The sequence below is a fragment of the Aegilops tauschii genome, chromosome 1, assembly GCF_002575655.3.
Source record: "Aegilops tauschii subsp. strangulata cultivar AL8/78 chromosome 1, Aet v6.0, whole genome shotgun sequence".
Taxonomy (NCBI): Eukaryota; Viridiplantae; Streptophyta; class Magnoliopsida; order Poales; family Poaceae; genus Aegilops; species Aegilops tauschii.
In genome coordinates, this window is record NC_053035.3 from 330501185 (window position 1) to 330512267 (window position 11083).

General features: G+C 46.7%; 1 protein-coding gene across 1 annotated transcript; it reads left to right on the forward strand.

Annotated features, from left to right (window-relative positions):
- Positions 1-7438: 7438 nt before the first annotated feature.
- Positions 7439-10181, forward strand: LOC109782354 (uncharacterized). The gene is made up of 4 exons (XM_045227196.2): positions 7439-7737; positions 7865-7959; positions 8830-8944; positions 9249-10181. The coding sequence occupies exons 1-4, from the start codon at positions 7708-7710 to the stop codon at positions 9378-9380; spliced, it is 372 nt and encodes a 123-aa protein (XP_045083131.2). The 5' UTR covers positions 7439-7707; the 3' UTR covers positions 9381-10181.
- Positions 10182-11083: the final 902 nt, after the last annotated feature.

An 11083-nucleotide genomic window follows, 5' to 3' on the forward strand; every position in this document is an offset into this window, starting at 1 on the left:
AATATTTATATTAGAACTACCGTTGCATTCGAATATTTTCAATTATCTATGATTTGATATGTTGTTAATTTGAGCTCGCGGACTTAAAAAAGGCAAAAGTTTTAGTGACAGTGTTGGATGGTCAGTTCTCAATCACTGTCCGCGGACTGGTCCGGATGAGGCTTGGACAGATACTATGTTCGTTTTGAGAGTTAGCGTTGGAGATGCCTAAGGCAAGCAATTTTCTTTCCTGTGTTTTGTATCTCCGTTCTTGTCCAGTCATCTAGAACTGGATACAATAAATCTAACCCCTCAAATGCCTACGGATGCGTTTGGGCGCGTCCTCGGACAGTGATCGGTCAGACCTTAAATTTTCCTTCGCACAGCCGGACTCCTCAATTAGCAAACCTCAAATCCATACAAACACATGCAACGTAAACGAGAGGGGCAAGTCCGTCCATGGAGAGCACACCGGTTTATGTAGCACTCATACACCGGGGTACCGGAGATGGGGACCCTAACGGTCCGCGATGCTCCAGCATTGGCGGATCCGAGTGCCCGTTGCGCCGACGCAATGGACTCGTGCTCCTGACAGCAGCGGAGGGCAACGGGGACGGCCATAGCCTCCTCCATCCCGCAAGGGTCGCTACCCTAGTCGACGGATCCGGAGTGGTCGGAGGCAGATCCGCTGTCCGCCATTCCGAAGAAGGCCGGAGTGCGCCAGAAGTGAGCTTGGGGACGGAGCAGTGGGAAGTGAAGTGGAGTGGGTAGGGTGTGATCCAACAAAAGGATGGTGGCGAATATATGTTGGATCAGATGGACCAGCGTGAGCCGGATCCAACACAATGGACGCGTCCGAGACTTCCATATTTATCATAAATTTGGGCTGGATATAAAGAGTACCGGACATTTGAGACCGGTTTTAAGATGCCCGTCCGAGTCGACTATTTTTATCCGGTTAGTGACCGGGCAGTCCGGACGCGCGCGGGAAAGGGGGGGGGGGGTTGTTGGAGGCTCAGTCTCTAGCTAGCTCATCCCAACTACCTATCGGCGCAAGTGGATGCTATACTCCCTATCTTATCTTGTTTTGATATTTTCGATCCTTCACATGTGCCTCCCTCAGATCGTACCACTTCGTACATCGAGTCATTGACCCGCATATATATATATATATATATATATATATATATATATATATATATATATATATATATATATATATATATATACCTAATAATAAATCATGGAGTGCTTCTTACCACCACTATTTCGTATGTTTTGCGTCCGCCAAACTTCGTACGTCGTCCTATTTACCGGGAGCAACTAGTTAACGAGCGCTCCTTCGGGAGCCTCGCAACGATCAGCGCCACTTGGCGTGCTCTCAGCCATTCGCACACGTGTCGCGCTCTGGACGCTCCCTTCGGATTTTATTTTTTTATTTTTTCGGACGCGTTTTCGGCTTTTTAAATGGGTTTTTTCCGGGTTTTTCGACATTTTAGTTTTCCCCCGGTCTTTCTCAGCTTTTCGATAAAAAAATCGAAACAAAAATTTTTTGCGCGAAAAAACGCGTTTTCTTTTTTTTCCTCTTTCGCAAAAGTCACGGTTTTTCTTCCGCAAGAGCCACGGTTGTGCTTTATCGAGAGTCACGGCCGTGCCTTTTGGAAACGAAAAAAATGCATTTTCTGTTTTTTTCTTTCGCGAGAGTCACGGTTTTGCTTCCGCGAGAGGCATGGTTGTGTTTTCGCGAGAGTCACGGCCGTGCCTCTCGGAAAGGGAAAAACAAAACGCGTTTTCTGTTTTTTTTCTTTCGTGAGAGTCACGGTTTTGCTTCCGCGAGAGGCACGGCTGTGCTTACGCGAAAGTTACGGTCGTGCCTCTCGAAAAGGGAAAAAATACGCGTTTTCTGTTTTTTTCTTTCGCGAGAGTCACGGTTTTGCTTTCGCGAGAGGCACGGTTGTGCTTTCGCGAGAGTCGCGGCCGTGCCTCTCGGAAACGGAAAAACGCGTTTTCTGTTTTTTTTTCTTCCACGAGAGTCACGGTTTTGCTTCCACGAGAGGCACGGTTGTGATTTCGCGCGAGGTACGGGCGTGCCTCTTTCGGAAGGGAAAAAAACCGTGCTCCCGGTTCGGTTTTTTCGCCCGATTTTTTCGTGAAAAAAAAGTTCGTCAAAACCTATCAATATGGGATCTAGTTTTGAAGATCTCAACGCGAGCAATCCAATAGTGAAAATGTTTTGAAATTTGGACGCACGGTTTAAGAGATAAAACGTTTTAAATAAACGGATATACGAAAAAAGGAAAAACTCCCCGGTTGCGACAAGTGACGTGCTGCATGTGCGCCACTTGTCGCGATATGGAAAAGTGGAGTGTTCTTTGCAACGAGTACTCTTTAATTAATAATTTCGTATTTACCGTGCGTCCCGCTCGATCGAAGTTCGTGTAGCCTTTTTCTTTTAGACAAGCCGTATGGGCTCTGGTATGGACGCCGGCCCACCTACAACCGGAGAAGCAAAAATAGTACTAGCATGTTCAGGATCGAACTCGCGACCTATGGTATTCCAGAACGCTAAAGCCAAGTGACCAAGTTTGTGTTTCTGTCTAAGTTCCACCTCGCTCCAATTTAACTTATAAACCTTGAAGAACCGCTAGGCAGGATGAAGCCAGCCACGTCGCCTTTAAATATTCGTGTCACCGTCTGTAAATTCCTTGTCCCGTCAAGGGCATTTTAGTCATTTCACCTTTTGGTATAAATCCCAGCAGCTCCCGTACAATGTAGAACCCTAGCCGCCTCCCCATCTGCCGCCCCGCCCGACCCACTCACCCCGCCGCTCCGCCCGTCCCGCTCGCCCCCTTCCCAGCCGCTCGCCCCGCCTGTCCCGCTCGCCTCCCCCTCCTCGTCGCCCCCTCCTTCTCCTCCCATCGCCGCCCCTCCTCCTCCGCCCCTCCCCCACCCCTCCCCCCTCCCCAGCATCTCATCCGCCCCGGGTGCGGGGGCGAGCTGCTGCACCCACTCCCCTCCTCCAACTTCCCCACCCCTCCTCCAATGGAGAGAGGCGTCGTGCCTATTGCCAGGACGGGACATGGGGGTGGAGGCAAGGGAGAGAGCGGGTGTTGCTGAAGAAGCTGGGGAGGCAAGACGAGGGCGGCGTGGCGTTCCGTGGCCGCGGTGGCCGGAGGGGCGGCTCCACGTCGCGGTGTATGAGGTGCCTAGAGGAGGATGTCGCGGCAGGTTAAACTCCTCTCCCGTTGTAGAGCAGTCCGCAGTGTCGTCACCGTCGTCCTTGCCTTCGAGCCATCCGTGACGCCGTCGCCGTCGCCTAGAGGACGCCGGTAGGAAGCAGCAGCTCGCCGTTTCCTTGGTCCCCGCCAACGCCAAGCGAGAAGAGAAGGTGAGATCGAATTCATCTGATCTTTCCTTTTCCCTGTCCCTCCCATGGATTTTCCCGGATCTTGGTGAGCTCCTCAACCACCAGATTTTGCGTGTTCTATGAATCCAATCCTTCCGCCTGCAGGGGGTGCTTTGGGGTTTCTGTAGGGACGAGGAGAGGATTTGTGATGCGCATCGCCGCCCCTCACTCTTTCTCTCGACTCAATCTCATTTTTTTCTTCTAAATAGTCAAATTGCCAGTTAGTTTAGCTGTACTGAGCGACAAAGAAAAATGTGCAGGCTTCTCTTTGTATCCCATGCACGTGTGCTGTAGTTGTAGCAAGAAAATTCTTCGAATTTCCCTGGAAATCTGTCAGTTTAGCTTCAGGCATTCCTTTGTATCATTCAGACTTATAGTAATTTTCTTACTTTCTGTAGGCACGTGTGCTCTAGGTGTAGCAAATTGGACAAGCTACACCGCTAATGCCAGGTGTATGGAGCTCAGGAAGGCTATCTGCAACAAGCTTCAGGGTACGTGCACACGGATGCATTTTTTATTTTCAGAATATCCATATTGAATAAGTAGTCTAATTGACTTCCTTGTTGCTCGGTTATCGATATGCAGAGGATAATGGTCTAACCTATAGCCCAGATCATGTGCTAGCGACCAATGGGGCTAAGCAATGCACTACACACGCTGTTCTTGATGTTCTTGTTGGAAATATGCCCTAGAGGCAATAATAAATGGTTATTATTATATTTCTTTGTTCATGGTAATTGTCTATTGTTCATGCTATAATTGTGTTATCCGGAAATCGTAATGCATGTGTGAATACATAGACCACAACGTGTCCCTAGTAAGCCTCTAGTTGACTAGCTCGTTGATCAACAGATAGTCATGGTTTCCTGACTATGGACATTGGATGTCATTGATAACGGGATCACATCATTAGGAGAATGATGTGATGGACAAGACCCAATCCTAAGCATAGCTCAAAGATCGTGTAGTTCGTTTGCTAGAGCTTTTCCAATGTCAATTATCTTCTCCTTAGACCATGAGATCGTGCAACTCCCGGATACCGTAGGAGTACTTTGGGTGTGCCAAACGTCACAACGTAACTGGCTGACTATAAAGGTACACTACGGGTATCTCCGAAAGTGTCTGTTGGCTTGGCACGGATCGAGACTGGGATTTGTCACTCCGTATGACGGAGAGGTATCTCTGGGCCCACTCGGTAATGCATCATCATAATGAGCTCAATGTGACTAAGGATTTAGTCACGGGATCATGCATTGCGGTACGAGTAAAGAGACTTGCCGGTAACGAGATTGAACAAGGTATTGGGATACCGACGATCGAATCTTGGGCAAGTAACATACCGATTGACAAAGGGAATTGTATACGGGATTGATTGACTCCTCGACATCGTGGTTCATCCGATGAGATCATCGTGGAACATGTGGGAGCCAACATGGGTATCCAGATCCCGCTGTTGGTTATTGACCGGAGAGGCGTCTCGGTCATGTCTGCATGTCTCCCGTACCCGTAGGGTCTACACACTTAAGGTTCGGTGACGCTAGGGTTGTAGAGATATGAGTATGCGGAAACCCGAAAGTTGTTCGGAGTCCCGGACGTCACGAGGAGTTCCGGAATGGTCCGGAGGTGAAGAATTATATATAGGAAGTCAAGTTTCGGCCATCGGGAAAGTTTCGGGGGTCACCGGTATTGTACCGGGACCACCGGAAGGGTCCCGGGGGTCCACCGGGTGGGGCCACCTACCCCGGAGGGCCCCATGGGCTGAAGTGGGAAGGGAACCAGCCCTTAGTGGGCTGGGGTGCCCCCCATGGGCCTTCCCCCTGCGCCTAGGGTTGGAAACCCTAGGGTGGGGGGCGCCCCACTTGCCTTGGGGGGCAAGTTTCCCCCTGGCCGCCGCCCCCCATGCAGATGGGTTCCTAGCCGGCGCCCCCTCCCAGGGGGCCTATATAAAGGGGGGGAGGGAGGGCAGTAGTACCACAGCCTTGGGCGCCTCCCTCCTCCCCTGCAACACCTCTCCCTCTCGTAGAAGCTCGACGAAGCCCTGCCGAGATCCCGCTACATCCACCACCACGCCGTCGTGCTGCTCGATCTCCATCAACCTCTCCTTCCCCCTTGCTGGATCAAGAAGGAGGAGACGTCGCTGCTCCGTACGTGTGTTGAACACGGAGGTGCCGTCCGTTCGGCACTCGGTCATCGGTGATTTGGATCACGGCGAGTACGACTCCATCAACCTCGTTCATTGGAACGCTTCTGCTCGCGATCTACAAGGGTATGTAGATGCACTCCTTTCCCCTCGTTGCTAGTATACTCCATAGATGGATCTTGGTGAGCGTAGGAAAATTTTAAAATTCTGCTACGATCCCCAACAGTTCTCTCATGTGGTGATGAGGTAAAGTTATCATCTTTGTATATCACAATTTTTTAGGATAAACACTTTTCATTCTAGATTAGATAATACCATGAAAATAGCAGCACCAAGTGTTTATCCTGTAGTCCTTTTTGTAGTTCCATGTTCTTAAAATTTGGCAAACTGCTTCATTTTCTTTTAAACTGCAATTTTTGTTTGGGTCTTCCATGCTTTGTCATTAACTCATGATGTGGATGATGTAGCACCATGGATTAGTCCCTGTTGTAGGAGAGAGAGAAGATGAGAGGGAGAGAGGGAAGGAAGGAGAGGAGGGAGAAAGAGAGAGGAAAGAGTAGCTGGAGGTGCGTCGACCGGCGTCGGCATGTGCTGGCAAGGTTGGGCGGGACCGGGCGGTTGGCTGCGGCTCCGTGGTTTCAGATGGGGCACCGTGGGGAGCCAGGGAGGCGGCTTGGCCCAGCCATGGCGTTGGTGCTGCGGAGCGCCGCCTCGCGCTACTTCGTTGTCGACACTGCGGGCTTCGCCACCGCCTACGCGATGCTGTCCCAGGGGGATCAGCAGCAGCCCCCCTCGCTGTAGGGGCCCAGCCAGCAGGTCGGGGCCAAGCTGGGGCCCTGCGCCGAGTGCAGCGCCACCAGCACCAAGAAGTGCTCCGGTTGCAAGCGCATGCATATTGGTGCGCCCCCATCCCTCGCCCTCGTCCCCCTCCCTATTTCTTGGTATGACATGGTTGTGTGCGTCATGATCTTGCATTGCCGCCGAGTCCCTGCGGAATGGTGGCGCCCCCTTTCTGTAATTCGTTGCTTGATGCATGCAATTGTGCCGGGATCCTCCACCGTTCTTGGCCCTACCCCCGGTGTCCATGAATGTTGATTGTGATTTCTGTCGTTTCTTGGATGCTTTGGGAAATTGGGTCTTACCTTACCCCTGTTGTCCATTATTGCAAAATTGTGATTTTGCTCTTGCTTCTTGGATGCTTGGGTAATTCAGTGTTTAGGTTCAGTGATTTTAGTGGTTCTTGAGGATCCAAGACATACATAGTAGATGGGAACCTCTGTTCTTGTGAGGTTATTGAGTGGTGATCATGCGGTTTGGTGTTCTCGTGAGATAAGTGCCTTCTTGCGGGCCCTTGCATCTTATTTGTGTGATTTGCTGCCTCGTCTTCTGCTATGCGTTTGCTCACTGTATTTGTTCCTAGGTTGAGCCTCTCTCTTTTTCCCATGCTCTTGATCTGCTCGATAAAATGCTTGTGTGGCTGCAAGCTATTTTCTGCCTTGGGTTAGATTCCTTTTGGTTTTTTGACAAACATGTGAATTACTCCTGAGTGAAAAAATGGAGGAGAAGAGGAGAGGAGGAATTACTTCGTATGTTTACGCAGCATGAAATTTCTAAAGTTAGTTTACAACTTGTTAGTCAATTTTGGTTGTCTTGCAAAGTAAAAAAATCAAGTAAATAATTTGCTTATTTGCTAAGTAAATTGGTATTCTGTTCGTTGGGTCCATCTAATCACTTTCTCGTGCATCCAGGTCGGCACTGCTGTTGTCACCGGGCAGAATGGCCGACTGGCCATGGGCAGGCTCGGAGCCCTCTACGAGCAGGTAACTGAATTTTCTGACCAAGGAGCTTTCTAAACCTGTAAAAAATCATTCTGACAGTTGCTGACCGGTAAATATGTGAAACTGTTTCAGGTGAAGAAGCTTAATTTCCAGGGGTATGAGGTGATTCTGTTCGCCTCCGGCGCCGTTGGCATCGGGAGGCAGAGGCTCAAGTACCGAAAGCTCATCAACAGCCATGTTGCAGAGAGTTTTTTCTCACAGCAGTTTACTGACGGTCATTGCCTCTGGTTATCGTCACTGCTTGTGTGCTGATAATTCTCCTTGCTTGAAGTTTTGCCGATCTGCAGAACCCACAGTTGGACCTGGATGGGAAGGCCTGCGCTGCCGTCGGCCAGAGTGGCCTCATGGCTATCTACGATACACTGTTTAGCCAAGTGGGTTTGCTAACTGTTGTTCTTTCTTTTGTTGTTGTTGTTGTTGTTGTTGTTGTTGTTGTTGTTGTTGTTGTTGTTGTTGTTGTTGAGGTTAACGGTTTCTGACATCAAACTTACCTTACCGCAGCTTGATGTGACATTGTCTCAGCTTCTTGTTATAGATCGTGATTTCTGGGATCCAAGTTTTGGGCTCCAGCTTCATGAGACTGAATTTTGTTCAAGGTAAAATCAGCCAAGCCGGAGATTGCTACAATCCTAATTTCTTTTGCAATATATAGTTGAGAGGACTCGCCCCTGCTACTGTCACTATGGTTGCTATTGCCGATTATAAAAATTATATTCTTCTATGCTTTAGTGAAGTTGGGAGGAAAGTGTTGTGGAAAGGCAGAAGCTTTTGTAGTTGTGTTGTTCTTAATAATGGCATTGAAGGCCCAAAAACATAGATTTGGACAGGTTTTATCTATGTAAAAAACACAAAAGAAGAGCTGCATGATATTTGTTTCTCCTGGAGTTTCTTCTTATCAAATAATTCAAATCTAATTTACACTTCATAAAATATTACATGTCAGACTCTGAAACTTGTTGAAAACAATGTTTGTTTGGTTGTAGAAAAACAAAGCAGTTTTCTGAACCCTGCTACTATCACTATGGTTGCTATTTCCATTTTTGTTGCAGAACAGTTCTCTCATGGTGTTTCTATTAGCTGCGAGGAACGTTGGGCTAGCTTTTGTCTTGAGTCTCTTAGGTGTTATTGAGAGGTTGTACTTGCCAGTGAGCTAAATGGCCCGTTGGAACAATGTGACTGCTTGTTTGACCTTTTAAAATGGTTTGGTGGTGCAGATAAGTTTGGTCACAGCCCATTGGATTTAGATTTTAGGAGCCGTGTGAAACAATTTCTTAGGTAGGTTTTCTTTTTCTTAGGCAGGGCATATAGGTAGCATGGGAAACAATTTCTCGAGTAGGTTTATTTGTTTGTTATTATATTTGGGTACTTATTTTCTGATGTTTTTTAGGTTCTCTGTATAACATGGTAAAGTTGCTGGTATGATTTTGGAAGCAACACTGATTTTTTTCTGTCGACTTTGTGGACAGGCTAACAGTGAAAATTTTATTTGTAAAATATGGCGATCCCTATAGTGGTATTTCTGAAGCTTCGCTATGCTTGCTTTCCCACCAACAAGCAGTAATCCAATCACTGGTGCACCAGGTACTATATCATGTGAGAAAATCGAACTGCTCATTAATAAGACAGGATTTTCGCTCACATTTATCATGCTTCGCCACTCACAAATAAATACTTGGGCAATTGCTCTGTTTTATATTGCGAGCCTTAATTTGCGGTGGTAGTAGCATTGTTTGCGTTTATTTGAAAACCAGCACTGAATCACCATTATGCCTTACAGTTACAGTGGCTCTTTTTTATATTGTATTTGCTGTTAATATGGTATCTTCTAAACTATGTTACAGAATTTTCAGTTGTGTTTATACTACATTCTTTTATAAATTTACAGCGGCCATCCACCAGGACGATGCTGACAGCCAAAGAAAGCTCCTTCCCCACCGCTGACAGCCGAAACCGCTCTTGTGCTCATCAAGGTCCCTTTCACCTCTCTAACCTCTGTGTTAACTCCGTCTGGTTCTAGGCCAATTAAGGTTTTTTTGTTTTGTTTTTGCTTCCACTCTGTTTGATTTAAGCATGGTGGTCAGATCCTCTTCAGATGTCCAGTTGAGACACCTACCCATTTCTTCTCTCTTTTTTCTCTTGAGAGGAGAGGAGAGGATGCTAACTAGCGAAGTACTATACTACTACATTTCAAACCATAATAAGGTCCTTCGGTAAAAACAAAACAAGATTTGCACAACTACAAGGAAACAGGCAGTCTGATACACATTGTTATAGTATCTTTCACCTCTCTTTTTTGATTTGACATGGGAAACATCTCCCATCCTTTCTTTGACTCTTTTTCTTTCTTTATATGGGAAATTATCCCAAATGACAAATGAATAGGTGTGGAAGTTATAATTGTAAATAAACCAGGATCGAATCTATGGAAGCATTGGTTTATCCGTTCCTTTTAGTTTCGACTTTAGGGATAATTTTTTTCGCTATCTTCTTCCGAGAACCACCTAAGGTTCCACCAACTCCAACTAAAAGAATAAAATAATTTCATTTAAGTAAGAAGTGCCCCTATCTGGGAGACTTCTTACTTAAATTAGTCTCCGTGTTCTTCGAATGGATCTCTTAATTGTTGAGAGGGTTGCCCAAACGCGGTATATAAGGCATACCCAGTAAAGCTTACAAGTAAACGATTTTGACGATTGGATCTCTCTATGAATGGAAAAGGGGTGCTTCGGATCGGGAGTAACCACTTTTGAAAGGGCAGAGGGGGAAAAAAGTAAAGTATAAGCGACATATGGCACGAAAAAGAAATCCAATTTCGGTAAGACTTGATCTATCATCTGATTCTGGTTTTTATCAATGGGGGGGGGGACTTTTCATAGTTATCATGGTGATAGCTGCTTTAGTAGTAGATCCCTCCTTGATCGTGACAGATCAGGTTAGGCAAGCACTACTTGAAGTGATTCTGTCACTTTAGCCACACAAAAAAGTATGAGAGGAATTCAAGGATTAGTTTATTATTAACCTATGTAGTGTATGCATTGGTAGTTGATGGAGTTTCAAGCAACAAGCATGGAGCACCTTCCTCTTTCTATCATGTCACTTACCTGATAATTTGGTAATTCTCTCTGTAATGTCATTCATATACCTGATAAAGCCAATTTCTTTGGGGCTCTCTGTCATTCATATGTTCAGTGATGCAATCTGAATTATTATGTAGAGGTTACTCCAGTCCTCACTATTCTTCTATTTGTCTCTGTTTAGTGTTTTACTTTTTTATCAGCGGCATAATAGATAACCATATCTACATTTGTCTCTATTTTCTGTCAGGTTAGTCAATGTATAGGACTGCGCTTTTGTGTGTCCTTTCCTTCAAACTGTCATTCAAGAGAAGAGAGGAGCGAGGCCTCGATCCAGACTCAGGAGGAGGAGGAGACGAGGAGCAACACCTATTTTTATTGTCCGTCAAGCCCCATTATACTTTGCGTTTCCAGCCACCTGATCACTAACCTGAATGAGTAAGTAGACCATTATATATGATGGTCTTGCTTCCTTTTGTGATCATGTATATATGTTAGATCCGGTGAGAAAAGGCGGCTTCCAAGCAGAGGATGCGGCAGTGTTGGCCATGTTTGGTTTTCATAAGCTAATAATCTATCCCTTCCTATCTACTTCCTTTGTGTACCACATTGTAACTAATCATCTACTCCCTCCGTTCCTAAATAT

Excerpts from the sequence above, each read along its gene's own strand:
- LOC109782354 (XM_045227196.2), top strand. The coding sequence starts at position 7,708 with ATGGCTATCTACGATACACTGTTTAGCCAA. Across the intron at positions 7,960-8,829 it reads GAGACTGAATTTTGTTCAAG|GCTAACAGTGAAAATTTTAT; the intron begins GTAAAATCAGCC and ends CTTTGTGGACAG. Across the intron at positions 8,945-9,248 it reads TCCAATCACTGGTGCACCAG|CGGCCATCCACCAGGACGAT; the intron begins GTACTATATCAT and ends ATAAATTTACAG.